We start from the raw sequence: 20,604 nt of genomic DNA on the forward strand, positions 1-20,604 counted from the left end.
AAGTTAACACAGGAGGTGGGAAGAGTGCAAAATTAAATCTGTATGTCATCAGCATAACAGAGGAAATGTAACCATAGTACCTGATTAATTGTCCATGTGGTAACATATAGATAGGGAAAATAAGAGTGCCCAGGACCGAACCTTGAGGTACTCCAGAAGATTTGTGCTTCTGGAGTACAACAAATTATTGTCTACCTGTCAATAAGAGGAAAAACTGTCTGTTATTGTATTATTATACTTATTTTATGACTTTTATTATTGTATAAAAGGTGAAAGCACAAATTTAAGTCTAAATAAGTTTCCTAAAGTTTACTTAAACTAAAGAAGTTTAAGTTTACTGAAAGCAAATGTTCTGAACTAAATGTTTTATTATATTTTATACAAAACGTATTTTACTAAATAATTTGGCTCCTTAAATTGCTATAAAATCAAAGTCCTATGTCTAACCAATTTGTGTTACAAATTTGAAGCTGATGTCAAAAATAGAGGTTCTTGTGAGATTTATTTTAGACGCTTTACCAAAAATAGCCACCGTTTGATGCATTCTCTTGTCACAAATCAATACATTTCTGTCACAATATCACATAACCCTGAGTCTCTGACCTTTCCAACGATAAGCGTTTGGTCAAGATTAGAAATATATTAGATTATGACATTTTGTCAAATTTGTAACATGATTTTAGGAGGAGCCAGCTAAAAGGGTAAAATTACAGTTTCCATGGTAACGCAATATCCCATTTCAAAATTGTCACAGGATGAATTTTCAGTGTTAAATAAGACATAAATAAGAATGATGCCTTATTTATGATGATTACTAAAATATGTGATGGGGGGGGGAAGTACCAAAAGTGTCCCGCAGTTTTAAGGATCTCTCTGAATCTCTTTAAATAGATCTCTTCACTCCATTCCTCTGTCTATTTTTATTCCTCCCTTTCATTCATGCTTCCCATCAGTATTCCTCTGCTGACGGTGCAATCGTAATGACAAGACACTCTCCTCCTCTCTCTCTCTCTCTCTCTCTGGCTGCGCTCCAGGGGCCGATCGACCCACCAGAGGGAAATTACATTTCCCTGATTCTCTACAGGGCTTTTAGTTACACTGCTCACACACACACACACACACACACACACACACACACACACACACACACGGTTTTGTAGCTCCCTAGAGTCCCTACAGCACACTTTGTGGCCCAAATCAACTCTAGTGCACTTAAGTCCATGTGAAACACACACACACACACACACACACACACACAACACATGCAGCCAGTGTTGTATTGACACACACCGACAGCTCGTAATAACAATCGGAAAGATTCAGTTCGATCTGGTACAGCCACACACACAGATTATAAAAGAGATAGACAGCTCAAACTCATTTGACTTTAAATATCATTTCATAAAGGAACTTGACTTCCTCATCGTGTTTACTCACTGAAGCTATTCAACATAGTAACCTTTTAAAGGGGTCATATTCTGCTTTTCTCCATGTTCATCTTTCTTTCTTTTTCATACACAGTCTTAGCTTTTTTATTATGATTTGATTTATTTATTTTTTAAATATATAATTTATTTGCGTGTGTGAATGTTTTATTGTTATGTTAAAAAAGCCTAAACAGGTACTGGGGCTGCAAATTAGCTTTTGGCTAGAAACCTATATGTGGAGCATCGGCTGCTTGAAATTGTAGCAATGTTTTTTCTGTATTGTCCCTGTCAAATAAACTAATAAATACATTTAGTGTGTAATGATGCAGTTTGAGCATGAAAAATCTCTGCAAAGTTCCAGTTCTTCTCTATATCAGTGTCAGTGTTTCTGAACTCCTGAAACGCCTCCATTAGTTTTGAGTTTTCTTCCGGGAACCAACACGTCACAATATTCCTCATTATAATAATTAATACACAGAATAAAGGGGCGGGGCCTGGTTGAGTTAGTTTAGTAGTGTGTAGAGGTCTGCTACCCGACCCGAGCCCGACGGGTCCCGAAAAACTTGAGGGTCTCGGATCGGGTTCGGGCTAATGTTTAATGAACAGCCTCGGGTTCGGTTTTGTAACTAAGAAAAACTCAATCGGCTATATACATATAGTTTGTGTGCCGTGTGCTTTGCCTGCTCGCTGTGTTGTGACCGAAAGAGCATGCGAGATTAATACATGCATACACACACACACACACACATGGGCATAGGCTACATATACATATATATATATATATATATACATATATATATATATATATATGTATATATATATATATATTTTTTTTTAAAGTTCAGAGACTTCCACAGAAATTTGTGACTGTTACACCTGTTGATGGGGCCACTGTGCCTGTGTTTGTACATGTATTGGTTTACCGTTGCAAGCAATCTTTAAACACAACATATTGCAAAAATGGTAGCCTGACAAGCAAGATGTTGGGTCTGGAAACTCACCATTGACAGGGCTCAATCCGAGGGGCGGGATAAACGGTTGTCTTTCAAATTCCCTCAGCACGCAATTAGTGCCATGAGTGCCACAACCAACCAGAGCAAAGAAGAAGGTGAAGCCGAGCTAACGTTAGTTGATAGACTTTCGCCGTATCCGGTCGGCAAAACTTCGAACGTAATCTTCTTTTCTTTAGAATGACTTCAGTGCCGTACTTTGTTCTTTTCTCAAAGAAAAGCTTAACTCCAAGTCTTCCAGAGTCGCGGCCAAAGCCAATTCAAAAGACTGCTGTTAGTCAGCTTTGTTTACGAGTAGCTCACAGAACCTCCACAACTCTGCCGTCATTATGTTAAGCCCGCTCACCGACTCTACACACGCTGTGATTGGCCTGACCAGAGTTTGGTTTTTCCAGCTCTCAGGTCTACCGAGAGTTGCTAGACTACACTCGCGGTAAATAAAATTCTGCCGCTAGGGTGCGTCTAGATTTCTAGGCTACAAAAATGGTATTTGCTGTGAGAAACAGACCTCGGGTTTGGTTAAAGTGTGTTGAAACCAAGCGGCAACCTCCCCCTGTTTCTCTTGAAGCCAATACGGAAGTGACTTAAACTGCAATTCATCGACTGGCCACTAGGGCTCCAGAAGGGAGCAGAATCTCATTGAGCCCCATGATAAATGCCCAACTTTACAGCAGATTAAAACAATGTTTACAGTCTGGTACAAATTGTGGTTTTGGTCTATACGGCTCATTTTGCCCTTCATGACAACTGTGACGTGGGTGAATTTTTTAAAACTCATTCGTTTACATTAAATAAAGCATTAAAGCTCTGCATAATTAAGGGCGTGGCCACTTCGAGTGACAGGTGGATAGCCATTTATCTGCTGTCTGTTAGTCATCACGTTACTTCAGCGCCACCCACGTCCCGCCTTTTTGCCCATTTTCTGTTGTCCGGGAGTGACGTGCGATGATGCGCTGCCAAGATGGCAACGGCCATCTCGTCCATACTTTGCGCCTCAAAACTGCTCATCAGAACCTTATGGGTGACGTCACGGACACTACGTCCATATTTTTTTACAGTCTAAGGTTGAAACTGGCAGTTATGGTAAGGGGCGGGACATTTCCCAAACAACAATCACAACACACTGCTCCAGCCGACCAATCAGAGTACATTGTGCTTCAGAAGGAGGGGCTTCAGAACTAAACAGAGCTTTACTGACAGACTGGGAAGAGAGGAGCAGAAATAATGAAAAATATGGGAAATAATTAACATTCAAGCAGGAAAACCTGCTCTATTAGAGCACAAACACAACAAGACTTTGAAAAGGGTAAAATATTGCAGTTGTGTTATTTCACAACATATTCCTGTACTCTTTTCCCCAAGCTGAGGTAAATATTTATACAGAAGATGCAGTGTGATTCACAGAAACACAAAACACACGACACTAAAATAATGCAATAAACATTAATTTAACAACATAAAATGGAACATAAAACCCTAATGTACATAAATGGTGTTCTTGATTGTGTGTTCCTGTCGTTGGTTCTGCCTGCCTTCTGTGGATACTCTCCTGGATTATCTGTTTAATAAATGTTCATGCTGCATTTGGATTCTCAACTCTGCTTCATCCCTGCTCACATGTTACAGTACACAATAAGTGCACTGTATCATTCGTAATAATTCTCCAATACGTGCATAACCAGCTCAGATCAGCTCAAAATATCTCACATTGGGTCAATCTGGGTGTCTCTGCTGACCTCTTGTGGAAAAATAATAATATAAGATGATATTTCATGACTCTTGACTCTAGATGGCCTTATAGTAGCCTGGCTCCGCCCTCCTACATACTTCCGCTCAATTTTCATTTTCCTTCAGTACTCCGTCTGGGACTGCGGTATATTCTCTGGTTTTCTCCGGTCAAATTTTAACCGGTCCAATCAGCGAACAGAGGGAGTGGCTGAAAACGATGACGTTGATGTCGTGCGCTAGTTTGAGATGACATATGTCCGACCAAACGTTAGCGATTGGTTATGGCAGATCCAATAGTTTTATTTAAACTTCAACAGAGTACCCGCCTTCAAGGAAGTAAACGCTTGTCAATGGTAGGACCAGGCTAGCCTTATAGCTCTATATGGAGCAAATGAGCTGTTCCACTGGGTCCTAAAGTCATTTCTCAAGTTTATCCCTTCAGAATGCATTCAGATACACGTGAAGACATTATAAAATCATTTTTTGCTAAAGTTTTAGAATTTTTAGTTTTAATTTAGAGTGTTATGTAGTTTTTTCTATGTATACTGAAACATTCCGTTCACTCTTAAGGGGGTCAAATTGATCCATGAGGGAAGGATTTGTTTCTTTTAACTCCTTCGATCCAGTCAATTGTTTGTGTATTCATGGTTAAAGTGTGACAAAAGTCCTAAGGTCTTGGACCACTCCCATGAACACTCAATAGTTTTGTGTCAAAATGACCCAAGTGAAGAATGAGTTAAAGGAACATAATATTACAAATGGAAAGGTTATGTTCTGATTAGTTCTGGTGTTTTGGTTTGTCTGTCAGTGCTTCCTATCAGTTTCCATCAGTTTCGCACCTGTTTCTGTTCAGTTCATGAACACTGCTTGTGTGTTTAAAGCTGCGTTCCAGGCAGGTTTTTGAGCCAGTAAGTTACAATTTCAAACCATGACTCACAACTTTGTGGCAAAATCACGCCAAACTGCCTGAGCACGAGGAATTGTGGTAGCTAGATGTAAACAAAGCATGGCGGACCGTACGGGGCTTATGCTCAGATTTACAATAATTTCTATCGCCAAAGGTGCTTACTCCTTGCTTATTTGAGGTAAATGGAGGAGAAAAAAACAGCGCATACGGAAAGAGAAGCTGTCATACCTTCTATTTTACGTTATTTATATATTTGTTTTATAAACACCGCATCTGTAGGGGCTGCCATTGTTGTTTCGTGGGCTATGTAACGTCAGAGCTCGTAACTGGGAGTACATTTATCTAGTACGAGTTCACGGGTGGGAAGTCACGGGTTTGACGGCCGTTCCAGTGCACTTTCACGGGTAGAAGGTTGGAAAAACACGGGTTACGGGTTGCCTGGAATGCGGCATTAGGCCCCGTCCACATGGAGACGCGTTTAGCTGTATACGTTAAAATGTTGTACCGTATCAGCATTTCGTCCACACGGATCTGGCATTTTGGGAGCTTTAAACTGATTTTTTTTTAAACCGGGTCCCAGAGTGGATCACTCTGAAACCGACACCCTTGCGTTTTGGTGTGTACAGCCAATCTGTATATTTTGTGAATTACAGCGCCACACACTGGTCTGGCATGTATACTACATCGTTTTGAGTCAGTTTCAGTGGTTTCATGTGTGCGCAGATATTTCTTGAGACGAGGGGAAAAAAGATTGGATAGGGAAAGCTCTGTGGCCTAAGTCCTTGGTTTCCTCTGTTCTGTGTCGTCAGTGAAGTTAATGTTTAATGTGGTTTAGGCCCCGTCCACACGGAGGGGTTTAGCTGTATACGTGAAAAATTTGTACAGTATCAGCGTTTCGTCCACACGGATCCGTCGTTTTGGGAGCATGAAAACGATATTTTTTTAAACCGGGTGTCAGAGTGGATCAATCTGAAACCGACACCCTTGCGTTTTCGTGTGTACAGCCAATCTGTATATTTTGTGAAACGGTGATGTCATCACACCACGTCCCGCTCGGTAAAGACTAGAAGGGATACAATTACGGACACTGGGCATGCGCACATCAACATTGCGTCATTTAATTACTGTATTTGCATTATTGTAAGGGTAGATTTAGGGTTGGGGTAGATGTAGGCGTTAATAAAACACATCTGGTAAGTAGCAAATACTGTATATTTATTGTTATTGTTTTGTGAGATTTTCCCTCACTTCCTACCATTGCTGTACCATAGCCACAACTCTTCTTCTCCATTTTTAGTGTATTTCTGTGCCAGAATTATGTACAGGTACATGTACAGGTGCTGATCATATAATTAGAATATAATCAAAAAGTTGATTTATTTCACTAATTCCATTCAAAAAGTGAAACTTGTATATTATATTCATTCATTACACATAGACTGATATATTTCAAAGGTTTATTTCTTTTAATTTTGATGATTATAACTGACAACTAAGGACAATCCCAAATTCAGTATCTCAGAAAATTAGAATATTGTGAAAAGGTTCAATATTGAAGACACCTGGTGCCACACTCTAATCAGCTAATTACCTCTAAACACCTGCAAAGGCCTTTAAATGGTCTCTCAGTCTAGTTCTGTAGGCTACACAATCTTGGGGAAGACTGCTGACTTGACACTTGTCCAAAAGACGACCATTGACACCTTGCACAAGGAGGGCAAGACACAAAAGGTCATTGCAAAAGAGGCTGGCTGTTCACAGAGCTCTGTGTCCAAGCACATTAATAGAGAGGCGAAGGGAAGGAAAATATGTGGTAGAAAAAAGTGTACAAGCAATAGGGATAACCGCACCCATGGAGAGGATTGTGAAACAAAACCCATTCAAAAATGTGGGGGAGATTCACAAAGAGTGGACTGCAGCAGCTTCAAGAACCACTAAGCACAGACGTATGCAAGACATGGGTTTCAGCTTTCGCATTCCTTGTGTCAAGCCACTCTTGAACAACAGACAGCGTCAGAAGCGTCTCATCTGGGCTAAAGACAAAAAGGACTGGACTGCTGCTGCTGCTGAGTGGTCCAAAGTTATGTTCTCTGATGAAAGTAAATTTTACATTTCCTTTTGAAATCAGGGTCCCAGAGTCTGGAGGAAGAGAGGAGAGGCACACAATCCACGTTGCTTGAGGTCCAGTGTAAAGTTTCCACAGTCAGTGATGGTTTGGGGTGCCATGTCATCTGCTGGTGGTCCACTGTGTTTTCTGAGGTCCAAGGTCAACGCAGCCGTATACCAGGAAGTTTTAGAGCACTTCATGCTTCCTGCTGCTGACCAACTTTATGGAGATGCAGATTTCATTTTCCAACAGGACTTGGCACCTGCACACAGTGCCAAAGCAACCAGCACCTGGTTTAAGGACCATGGTATCCCTGTTCTTAATTGGTGTAATCTCATAACACCTGAGCAGAGCCACAGACTGATCGACTCCATGCCACGCCGCATTGCTGCAGTAATTCAGGCAAAAGGAGCCCCAACTAAGTATTGAGTGCTGTACACGCTCATACTTTTCACGTTCATACTTTTCGGTTGACCAAGATTTCTAAAAATCCTTTCTTTGTATTGGTCTTAAGTAGTGCTGTCAGTTAAACGCGTTATTAACGGCGTTAACGCAAACCTATTTTAACGGCGTCAATTTTTTTATCGCGAGATTAACGTTCTTTTTGGTCTAACAAACTTTGTAGTTTTTTCACATGCTGTTGCAACAACTAGTAACGTTAGAAAAACTACAACACCACTCCGGATGTAGCTAGACCGGAAACAAAACATCAGGCACGCTGCGGCTGCCCACACTTGTTTGGGCCATTAAAAGAGTAGACGTGGATGGCAGGCGTGAGACGCCGAAATGAGAAACGTATTAAGCCATGGTTTAACTCAGGGGTCTTCAACTAAAAGTGCTTGTCTTGAGCGCTGCTTTCTGCTCTGATGGTGCGTAGCCTACACACCAGACGCGAATGAAGCGTTTTGCGCGAGTGATTTAAGTCAATGCAAAGACGCAAATAGACATTCTGCGGCGCGGATTAAGCGGTGTGCATGTCGCGTCATTCGCGTCCGGTGTGAGCGCACCATCAGTCTCTTCTTCACTGCATGCTTGACCGCGCGTCTGGGTCTGAACGTAGCAACAGTGAGCATTGCAACGTTAACTGTTTCATTATGTCAAAAGGCTTCGCGGTCCGGATTCGGACCGGAGTCCACTAGTTGGCGACCCCTGGTTTAACTGCACTATAGGCGGAGTCCTAGTTTACCTTGCATGTGCACTTTGTAATTTTATTTTGTATCACCCTGTTTTGATCCCTTAGAAAGGGCTGTTGAAGGGGCTGTTTGTGCAACAAAGTATTTGTTTCACCCTTTTATTGATGGGCAGTGTTACATTGTGTGAGATTATTTGCTCCAAGTGAGAATGTTGGTGTGAAATCGAACACTAAAGTATGCCAATGTTGTTTTCAATAAAACAAACATTTGAACAAAGCAAGCCGATCCACTTTTCTATGTTGATAAGAGCATTAAAATAAGAAAAAATAATGGGACAAAAAGAAATCAAGGGACATTTAGAATAAATAAAAATGTGCGATTAATTGTGATTAATTGTGAGTTAACTATGACATTAATGCGATTAATCGCGATTAAATATTTTAATCGTTTGACAGCACTAGTCTTAAGTAATATTCAAATTTTCTGAGATACTGAATTTGAGATTTTCCTTAGTTGTCAGTTATAATCATCAAAATTAAAATAAATAAACATTTGAAATATATCAGTCTGTGTGTAATGAATGAATATAATATACAAGTTTCACTTTTTGAACGGAATTAGTGAAATAAATCAACTTTTTGATGATATTCTAATTATATGACCAGCACCTGTATACTACATCGTTTTGAGTCGGTTTCAGTGGTTTTGTGTGTACGCAGATATTTCTTGAGATGAGGGGAAAAAAGATTGGATGGGGAAAGCTCTGGCTTCGTGTGGATGTGGCCTAAGTCCTTAGTTCCCTCGGTTCTGTGTTGTCAGTGAAGTTAATGTTTAATGTGGTTTAATCACCTGAGTTCTCCTGCAAGTTTTCCTTTATATCATTATTCCCCGGGTTTGTGCACTCATTGCAACCACCATTAACATTACAAGTAAGGGAACTTAACCAATTAACAGGTTTTTACACTAGTGTTTTTACAGTTAGAATCCCTATCATTTCATCTTACAGTGCATGAAAGAGTTCAGAAACTGCCCTAGCAGGTTGACGTACCTCCAGTCCAGCGGCTCTGTTTAATTCAATAGTGTGCGCCGCCATCAGTGACACAGCGCTGCGCCGTCCCAGTCTCCAGTTTCACTGCATTTCCAAGACAGGACGACAGCTCAATATTCCTCAGCGGACCCTGCAGGGCCTGATGTCCGTCGGGTTGGTACAGTATATGATCCATCAGCTGATGGCTTCTTGTTTACACTCATCCAGTATTTACGGCGTCGCTCAGTCACTGTCTGAACTATCTGAACTCGACATGGCATTCATTCATTCTGGCCAAAATTGCTTGGCTATAAAAATACTCCATTTATTTGGGACTACATCTGTTTATTTTGAAAGCGTAAAACTCGTGTCTGTAGATGTAGAAAAAGAGAAAGCGCCATGACTCGAATTTCACCATCCGAGCCAAACCTTTTATTCTGCAACCGTGGCTTGTGTTACACATGAAGGAAATTCAATAACACACACCTTCACGATGCATTTGGTTATAATCTAATCCTGTTTAAACTCGAAAAGGCTATTTGTTTCTTCTCTCGTGTTATCTGTCTTTAATGAAAGAACTTTTGGAATGCTCGCTGAGAAATGTTGTTTTGAACATTCTGAAGATTCCTCTTCCTTCCCACATTAAATGTGACCTGGAGCACAAAAACATTCATGAGTCGCATGAGTATATTTGTGGCAATGGCCAACATTGTATGGGTCAACATTATCCGTTTTTCTTTTATGGCAAAAATCATTAGGATATTAAGTAAAGATCACGGTCCATGAAGATATTATCCAACCGTACATATATAAAAAAATTATTATTAGTAGTAATATGCGTTGCTAAGGACTTCATTTGGACAACTTTAAAGGAGATTTTCTTAATATTAAGATTTTTTTTCCAGATTTTCAAATAGTTATATCTCGGCCAAATATTGCCCTATCCTCACAAACCACACATCAATGGGAAAGATTATTTATTCAGATGTATAAATCTCGATTAAAAAGAACCCCTGACCCTTATGACTGGTTTTGTGGTCTATGGTCACAAATATGAGTACATGAGGAATCTGAGCTGTCACCATTTACTCGCCGCCCTCATCTAGTTCCAAACGCGTGACTTTTTTGGTGGAACAAAATGTTGCATTTGTACAGACAGTGAGAGCATATGAAGTCCACATGACTTCCAAGTGATGAACAGGAGATTTGAACAACACTCTAAAAAATAAAAAGGTTCTATATGGCATCAAAAATGGTTCTTGGCTCATAATCATAGGGGAACCTTTTTTAGTGCTCTATAGCAGTGGTTCCCAACCACGTTCCTGGAGGACCCCCAACAGTGCACATTTTGGATGTGTCCTTTGTCTGACACACCCACATCAGGTCTTGGAGTAGCTACTAATGAGCTGATGACCTGAATCAGGTGTGTTTGATTGAGGAGACATGCAAAATGTGCACTGTTGGGGGTCCTCCAGGAACGTGGTTGGGAACCACTGCTCTATAGCACCAGTCTTGGTGCTTCAGCGGTTCTTCACCGGTTCTTTGACTAAGGTGCTAGCACCTAAGAAGAACTGCTGAAGAACCACTGAAGCACCAAAATTGGTGTTATATAGCACAAAAAAAGGTTCCCCTATGATTACGAGCCAAGAACCATTTTTGGTGCCATATATAACCTTTTTTTTTTAGAGTGAACATGAGTCAAATTAATATGTTTATGTGCCTTTTATGGTGTTGGATGGAAAACAGCTGCTTGGAAGTTCTTCTAAATATCTCCTGCATGAATGAGGGAGAGAAAATAAGGATATTTTCTTCCTTTAGAGAGTGAGGGCTGACCTGATGATGATGATGTGTGAAAGGTAGGATGCCTGTGATGAGGAGGCAGAGGAATGTTGGGAATGTTCCATGTCATTAGCGCTGCTCGGTCTCCGATGGGCGTGGAGGAGCAGACGCACTAAAGCAGGGATTCAGCAGTCCTTTTCACACGGAGAAATTTCCAGGGAAGCCGCGGTGAGCGAGACACGAGCGTGTGTTTAAAGCCTGCCGGATTCGACGCGACGCGACTGCAAATGCGCAAAGCGCGTGATTTACATCTCCGCCGGTGATCTTCCACCATCACTCGAGATTTCGCCTTACAACACCCGCACATGTGAGTTCGCACCGCTGCTTTATGTTCGTTGCATGTGATGGAGGATATTGGAGCTGAATATGCGTCGCACCTGCAGTAGCTCGTGCTCCTCAGCAACATTTCAGGCGTTCGCTCATTTGCTCGTTCACTGACGGTAAAAATAATGATTTTGAGGCATTTAATGGTGACATTACCACAGTGTTTTGCTAATTGAATTGTCATGACAAGTCTTCGTCGATTACATTAGCATTGGTAGCATTTAGAGGCCACGCTCCTAAAGTGACATTTGCCCATGCAGTAAATCATCCCATCGACAGCCGCTCGTTTAGAATCATTTTCAATCATATTTCTGGTCGTGGTAAGTGCGTTTTTATTTGGGATTTATTCTAAAGTAGGTTACAAAAAACGGGGTCTTTTTCTGTATAGTACACGAAATGTTAAAAGTTGTAGGCTATTTTATTACTTTTGACAATGACCTGTGTCACTATTGTTCATCAAATAAGAAAAACGTGCCTTTTTGCAAAAATATGCATATTTAATGAGATGTAACCTAATTTGCATGCAGTCAAAACTGTGGCAATTTAAGATTAAAGAGAAAACTATACTGTGGTTGAAATTTGAACACATTTGAATGAAAGTCTTTTTTTTCCTTGGCATTTTATGCTTTGTTTTGTCTTAAAGGGATAGTTTACTAAATGAATATTGCCATCACTCTTGTGTCTCATCTTCAGAACACAAATTAAGATAGCCTATTTTAATGAAATCTGAGAGATTTCTGTCCAACTACCACTGACGCTTCAAAACGTTCATGAAGAGATCGTAAAAGTAATCCATATGAACTGAGCGGTTTACTCCAAATTTTCTGAAGAGACACGATCGCTTTATATGATGAACAGACTGAATTGAGGCATTTTTCACATAACGTTCATCAACTCATCAGTTGAGGTAAACGGAAGCTCAAGCGGAAGCTCAAGCGGAAGTTAGCTTCATGTGTGAGAACCAATGAGGGTTATTCTTGTGTTACGCGGCACGTTTGAGCTTCAGCAAGAACCAATGAGGTTCATTCTTTTGTTACGCGGCACGTTTGAGCTTCAGCAAGAACCAATGAGGTTCATTCTTTTGTTACGCGGCACGTTTGAGCTTCAGCAAGAACCAATGAGATTCATTCTTTTGTTACGCGGCACGTTTGAGCTTCAGCAAGAACCAATGAGATTCATTCTTTTGTTACGTGGCACGTTTGAGCTTCAGCAAGAACCAATGAGATTCCTTCTTTTGTTACGCGGCACGTTTGAGCTTCAGCAAGAACCAATGAGATTCATTATTTTGTTACGCAGCACGTTTGAGCTTCATCGAGAGCCAATGAGATTCATTTTTGTGTTACGCAGCAAGTCTCTTCAGAAAATTTGGACTAAACCGCTCAATCAGTATGGATTAGTTTGTGCTTTGAAGATGAAGATTATGGGTTTGGCGTGACATGAGACTCAGTAATTAATGACAGAATTTAAATTTTTGGGTGAACTAACGCTTTAAATGCTTTTAAGTGCAGAAAACATCATAATTGACACACATTTTTAAAAAGAAGCCTTTGCACTCATGTTAAATGTAAAACTGACACCAATTGTATTCCTGCATACAGAATTTGTGCATATTGTTAGATAAAGTAGTTGTGGTTTATCCTAAATCAAAAAAATGACTCTGCAATGAATGCATTTATGATGAATATGTTGTATTCCCACAGATGTGATGTCACTGATGTTTGGGAACATGTGTCAGTGCGGCACCAGCGTACAATACGTGTGATTGATTTAAACCATGGAGCCCAAACCCGACTTCTGCGCTTCTTCGGTGCCCAACTCCCAGTGTGAGCTCAAGCTCAATATCTACGAGACTATCAGCGAGGGAAATGTGAATAAGCTGGAGAGCTCGGTGCTGGTGCGTGCCGGCAGTGACCCGAGCTCCTACCCGCCCTCCAAACACACGCCCGGCGCCCGGCAGAGGTTCATCCGCAGGAGCCTGTGGTTCACTGACAATGACGAGCACCAGGCGGACGATTGTGCACCGGAGTGTGAAGAGCAGAATAAGATGCTCAGCATCAACCTGCGCACCATAGTGGACCGAACTCTGGGCGTGCGGTCCAGTTTACAAGAAGGATCGAGCACGGAGAGCCAGAAGGGTCAGAAAGACCTAGACGGCATCAGCGCAGATGAGGAGAAGGAGAGAACAGACCCCAAAACGGACTCGACGGATGGCGTTAAGATGAGCATAAAGGCGGCCAGCGAGGAGAACGAGGAGGAGGCTGGGATGAAGGCTGTCGCCACCTCTCCAGGCGGACGCTTCCTCAAGTTTGACATCGAGATCGGCCGAGGGTCCTTCAAGACGGTCTACAAGGGCCTGGACACGGACACCTGGGTGGAGGTGGCCTGGTGTGAACTTCAGGTGTGTTTCTGTTGTGTTCTGTGCCATTGTGCAGTGATGGTGAAACCGCGGTAGTGATGGGCGCTTTCGAAACGTGTATCAAACTGCCAAAGTCACGTGAATTCAGTAAACTATGATTCGTTACGTCATAACTGCTTTGAAGCGTTTTGAAATTTCAGTGGTTCCCCACTAGATGATCTCTCTGAACCTGTGAACCAGTTTCGGTATGGTTAACATTTTTAATGACACATTTGTGACCCCGGAGCACAAAACCAGTCATGTGGTATATTTGTGGCAATAGCCAACAATATTAATATTGAAAGGGGCAAAATTATAGATTTTTCTTTCATGCCAAAAACCATTAGGATATTAAGTAAAGATCATGTTCCATGAAGATATTTTGTACATTTCCTACCGTAAATACATAGAAAATGTATTATTAGTAGTAATATGCTTTGCTAAGGACTTCATTTGGACAACTCTAAAGGCAATTTTCTCAATATTTTTGCACCCTCAGATTCCAGATTTTCAAATAGTTTCATCTCGGCCAAATATTGTCCTCAAACCACACATCAATGGAAAGCTTATTTATTAAATCTTATTTCAAATTCAATTTCCAAAAATTGACCCATATGGTTTTGTGGTCCAGGGTCACAATTGAATAATATAAAGGAATCGTTTAGTTTATATTGATCTGATTAACCGTGCTCTCCATTTAAAGCCCTGTAATTTAATAAAATAATGTGTTATAGACACTTCATATTTATTGGGATTAGATGATTTGTTGATGGCATCTAATAAATTACACTTTCAATAAAACATTTGCACTACTGTAAAAGCTGTTTTGATGCATGTTTAGGCTGAGTTTTGCTGCATTTACATTGTTCTGACCAGTGAGTCGAGTGCTTCGAGACAGTCAATCATTTTGAGGAGCTGTTGAATTGAATGAAGTTTTGAAAAGCTTAGTTTCTCGCATCATCTCTATTGTAAAGACTAGTTTAAGGTGGGTTGTAGCTGGTCTCCCAGCCTAAGCAAGCTGGTTTTCAGAAGGTTTAGCTGGTTTTCCGCTGACTTATGATGCCGTATTCATGTACTGTGCCATACCTTGGTGTCTACATGATGTTCTTGGCATACCATAATAATACCAAACCATGGTAAAACTTGGCACTTTTGTTTGGTGTAGTTTTGGCTCTTCATTAGTTACATTTACATGCTCCCAAATAATCCATAATGGTAAAAGCTTCCATGTAAATACCTCAGTTGAACATTTGGATTGATTTAGACTGATCAATTGGAAAAACTAAGCATGCTTGAATATGGGCATCTTCTCAATCAGATTCAGTGCTGTGATGCATTCACTAGCTTCTTATAATAAGATCTTTACGTTTATCTATGTTTTACTTGAACATGCAAGGTTCTTTATAACTGGTCAGTGGATGAGACCGAATATTTGCTAAAATAGCTCTTTCTTTTTTGGTGGTATAAGGCAAAAGTGATGATTGTACTCTCAGTAGTTCTTCTCCTGACATTATCGCAGTGGTTTTCTCCAGATCTGAATGCGGCGACTGACACACTGTGCATGTTTCAGAACTTTCAGAATCTGAATTGGATTAATTACGATTGACTGAAATTAGTGCATGTGAACGCACCTATTGACCTGGGGCATTAGTGTTCAGGCTGCGCATCAGTGATTTAACCCGTCAGTGTTTCACTCAGGTTTCTCTCTCTCTCTCTCTCTCTCCGTGTCAAATCAACCAAATTTTGCAAAAAAAATTCTGGCTTAAATTTTTTATTTGTCAATATGCTTTTCTGTACAAAGACAAGCATACATCGTGATGAAAGCCAAAATATTTAATGTTACTGATTATTTACTGAGTAATCCACTGTTTTCTAGAGGAGGGTCAAAATGACAATTTTCACCTGAGATTTGGAGCCAAATTACAGGGGTGTAAAAATAACTTTGGAAAGATGGCAGCATCATTCTTTTATTTTCACACAGAGATTGGTAGGTCTATTAGTGAAATCTGTTGACTTTATCAATCTGTGTTTCATTATATGCCAACGGTGACCGTTCAAAAATGGGAAAAAAAGCACTTCTTGTGTTTTTTGTCTCAAGTTTGCATGCCTGTAACTCAAGAAGTATTAAAGATATCTTAATATCCTCTCAGATTATGGTTCTTAACAAACTTTCCTTTTGGTTTCTTCATTTTAAAGGCCCTCGATGGTTCAATGCCAGAGATATGGAGATCTCAATGTGGCTCAATTGTACACATTTTCAGTGGTTCAAAAAACCAAATGTGGGTCACTTGGAATACAGCTGATACTCTTTCTTTTGAAGCAAATTATGTTGAAACGAGAAATGTTTTTCTATCAACCACAATTGCATATAATTTACCTCTCTGAGTGCCATAAATGTTTTTTTTTCTTCAAAGTTTTAATGCCTGTAACTCTGAAAGTATTCAAGATATCTTAATATCCTTCTAGATTCTCATTCTTCTTAATAACCTTTCCTTTTGAAATCTTAATTTTCAAGGTCCTATATAGTTCAGTCCCATACACAGTATCGTAACTACATGTTACCACATTGACATACCAATATCTCTGAGACTGAACCATATAGAGGCTTAAAAATTAACATTCCAAAAGAAACGTTTCATAAGATCAGGAATCTTAAAGGGTTAGTTCACCCAAAAATGAAAATTCTGTCATTAATTACTCACCCTCATGTCGTTGGACACCCGTAAGACCTCCGTTCATATTCGGAACACAAATGAAGATATTTTAGTTGAAAGCTGATGGCTGAGAAAGGCTTCACACAGGCCTCCATTGGCATTCAGTACATTGACACTTCCAAGATCCATGAAAGGCACTTAAAACGTCGTTACAAAGTCTATCTCACCACAGTGGCTCTACAATAATCATACAATGCGACGACAATAGTTTTTGTGCGCAAAAAAAAATCAAAATAACACCTTTATCCAACTTGTTCTTGTCTTCCGTGTGCGCCTCCACGACGCATGCGCGAGAATATGACGCAGATCCGGCGTTCGGACATATGACCCAGAAGCGATTTGTTTACGAGCAGAGGAAGACGCGCGTGTCTAAGCTGTTGGATTCTACATTGATCGTGCTTTAGGTCTCGGCGTAGTGCTCAAAATGGGGCTTCAGTGTGTATTTCATCGATTCCCGAACACCGGCGCTACGTCATATTCTCGCGCATGCGTCGTGGAGGCGCACACGGAAGACAAGAACAAGTTGGATAAAGGTGTTATTTTGATTTTTTTTTGCGCACAAAAACTATTGTCGTCGCATTGTATGATTATTGTAGAGCCACTGTGGTGAGATAGACTTTGTAACGACGTTTTAAGTGCCTTTCATGGATCTTGGAAGTGTCAATGTACTGAATGCCAATGGAGGCCTGTGTGAAGCCTTTCTCAGCCATCAGCTTTCAACTAAAATATCTTCATTTGTGTTCCGAATATGAACGGAGGTCTTACGGGTGTCCAACGACATGAGGGTGAGTAATTAATGACAGAATTTTCATTTTTGGGTGAACTAACCCTTTAAATTGCATTAAGATGTAACTTGAATTAAAGACGTGTAAACTTTGGTAAAATGTTTGTTTCTGGCACTCAGAGAGGTGTGAGGGAAACAAGATACAGCTCTTGTTTCAGTATTATTTGTTCTTCAGATATTCATCTATAGATACAACAACTATCAGCTGTTTAAAAAAGTTCTTGGCCATTGAAAATGGGTAAAATTCAACAATTTGAACATGGAGCTGCTTTGAGATCCTTATATCTCTGGGACTGAATTATATTAGGCCTTAAAAATTAAGATTTCAAAAGAAAAGTTTATTAAGAATTAGAATCTTGAAGGATATTAGGATAGCTTTAATACTTTTAGAGTTACAGGCATGAAAACTTTAAAAACAGAATATTTATGGCACTCGGACAGGTATATTCTATGCAATTGTGGTTGATAGAAAAACACGAGATACATTTCTCATTTCAACATTATTTCTTCAGATATTCTTCAGTATCAGCTGTGCGCAAAGTGAACCACAGTTGGGTTTTGACCACTGAAAATGTGTACAATTGCCCAATTTACTCATGGAGCCACATTAAGATCCCCATATCTCTGGGACTGAACCATATTGGGCTTTAAAAATGAAGAAGAAAAAGGGAAAGTTTGTTATGAACCAGAATCTAAAAGGATATTAATATATCTTTAGTATTTCTTGAGTTACAGGCATGCAAACTTGGGCCAAAAAAAACACAAGAAGTGCTTTTTTCCTATTTTTGAACGGTCACCGTTTGCATATAATGCGACACTTTTTGCTAAAGTCAACAGATTTCACTAATAGCCCTACCGATCTGTGTGAAAATAAAATAATGATGCTGCCATCTTTCTAAAGTCATTTTTACACCCCTGTAATTTGGCTCCAGATCTCAGGTGAAAATTGTCATTTTGATCCTACTCTACAAAATAATGGATTACTCAGTAAATGTACATCTATCACATCTAATATGTTGGCTTTCATCACTATTTATGTTTGTCTGTGTACAGAAAAAATATTAACAAAAAACGAAATTTGAGCTGGGGGACCTGATTGAGTTTACATGGAATGCCCCATTTATTGTTGAAGAGTGGTCAGATTGTGAAGTTTGGGAGATGTATATAGATTAAGATAAGCATTTGATTTTACCAGCAATCAGTGGAAGTAAACAACAGCAATCGTGTGATCGTCTGCAGTCTTTTCAGATACCAGGTGTTCTAGATATTCCAATTTTCAAAAACGTTCTTTTATAATCTTTCTGCTGTAAATGCTTAGTCACATTAAATGTAGTGCTTGTGTTTGTGCACAGAAATCCTAATTAATCATGTATGAAAATATTCTGTGTGAACCAACTGAAACCACACATGCAAAAATCCTGGATTCCCGTTGGCCTTGGAAACATGCAATTTGTTTCAAAATGTTTGTCATTATTACAAATTGAATAACAAAGTGGCATTTCATGGTGTCTTTTGGTGCTTGATAACTAGAACAATGGCTGTTGTCTCTTCAGATCTGAAGGGATGAAGCAGGAACATTCAGTGTTTAGTGAACATCGATCTCCGATGTTGATGACAGACAGATTTGAACCGTTTCTATGGTGTTAAAAATAAAGAAACATGTTAAAAATGGCACACATAAAGACAGGGTTTCTGCGGGTCTTAAAAAGTCTTAATTTGACCTTCCTCAATTAAAAGCCTTAAAATGTCTTAAATTGGAGCAGAAAGTCTTCAATATGATTAGGGCCCTATGATTTCTGTGATGCAGAATCCATTCATAAAAACAGAATTTACTGTATAATGCAGAATGTCATTGAATTTGTCAAATTTTGGATGAATAAATCAAAAATTGGTCAGAACACTTAAAGGGACAGTTCACCCAAAAATGACAATCCTGTCATCATTTACTCGCCCTAATGTCACTCCAAACCCATAAGACTTTCCTTCATCATATAAAGCCACTGAGTCTCTTCAGAAAATTTGGAATAAACCGCTTGATTCGTATGGATTAGTTTTACGATCTCTTTATGATCTTTTTAAAGTGGTAGTTGCTTAGACTGTCAATGTAGCGGTCCAGAAATCTTTTCCATTTCATTAAAAATATCTCCATTTGTGTTCCAAATATGAACTAAAGTCAGTCAAATTTTATTTAACCATTAAAACAGAGTCCAGAAAAATTCAAACAAAATAAATAAAACACATCTGATAGGGCCCTAAATTTAATTTCAAAATTAAATTGTATGCACTGCAATAAATTATGATCTTCCTCAGGATTTTCCATAGAGCGTAAAAAAAATATGGACGTAGTGTCCATGACGTCACCCGTAGGTTTCTGAAGAGCAGTTTTGAAGCCTCAAAGTCGGCCGTTGCCATCTTGGCAGCGCGTCATCACGCATCACTCCCGGATAACTGAAAATGGGCAAAGAGGTGGGACGTGGGCGGAGCTAAGGTGACGTGATGGCTAACAGACAGCAGACAAACGGCAATCCACCTGTCACTCAAAGTGGCCACTCCCTTAATTATGCAGAAGTTTAAGGCTTTATATAATGTAAACGAATGAGTTTCCGAATGAAAAACGAATGAAAGATTCATCCCCCCTCACAGTTGTCATGAAGGGCAAAATTAGCCGTATAGACCAAAACCACAATTTGAACCAGACTGTAAACATGTTTATTCTGCTGTAAAGTTGGGCATTTTAACATGGAGCTCAATGAGATTCTGCTCCCTCCTGGAGCCTGTCCCTAGTGGCCAGACGATGAATTGCAGTTTAAGTCACTTCCGTATCGGCTTCAAGAGAAACTGCGGGGGGTTGCCGCTTGGGATTTTCCTGTACAAATTCTAACATCCTTAAATCAAGATATGTTTACTTGTCATGCAAAATGAAGAAATTTAACTTGTTTTCTGAGAAATTAAGTGAGTTTATGCTTAAAACAAGAACAAATATCATTGGTAGGGCTGTGCAATATTGAAGAAAAATGTGATATGCGATATCCTTGTTAAATAATGCGATACGATATTGCTTTAAGTGTGTAAAATCTATTTCTTTCCCCAACTGATATTGTTCACTTAAAGCATAACCGACTGTGTTCACATGAATACTCATCAAGACAGCAATTTTGACATAACTGTGTGTGTATTTGACAGTTCGAGTGTGTAACAAGACACGAAAA

The 20,604-nt window shown here is 39.8% G+C and overlaps 3 protein-coding genes across 3 annotated transcripts in view; 1 reads left to right on the forward strand and 2 right to left on the reverse strand.

Annotated features, from left to right (window-relative positions):
- LOC307132273 (ninjurin-1) overlaps nt 1-9,786 on the reverse strand; it is a 30,214-nt gene extending 20,428 nt beyond the window's left edge. Inside the window, exon 1 of the mRNA XM_079826472.1 lies at nt 9,361-9,786. Within this exon, the coding sequence (XP_079682598.1) occupies nt 9,361-9,405 (45 nt within the window). The 5' untranslated portion in view covers nt 9,406-9,786. The remainder of the gene's footprint in view (nt 1-9,360) is intronic.
- The window catches only part of LOC307132267 (interleukin-17 receptor E), a 517,506-nt gene that overhangs the window by 233,947 nt on the left and 262,955 nt on the right, over nt 1-20,604 (reverse strand). The window lies entirely within an intron of this gene.
- Nucleotides 13,277-20,604, forward strand: part of LOC307132836 (serine/threonine-protein kinase WNK2) — a gene marked incomplete at its 5' end in the record, with an annotated part of 77,527 nt that continues 70,199 nt past the window's right edge. Inside the window, one exon of the mRNA XM_079827414.1 lies at nt 13,277-13,900. Coding sequence (XP_079683540.1) covers nt 13,277-13,900 — 624 coding nt within the window. The remainder of the gene's footprint in view (nt 13,901-20,604) is intronic.

This window comes from Gobio gobio, assembly GCF_949357685.1.
Source record: "Gobio gobio genome assembly, chromosome: 10".
Lineage (NCBI taxonomy): Eukaryota > Metazoa > Chordata > Actinopteri > Cypriniformes > Gobionidae > Gobio > Gobio gobio.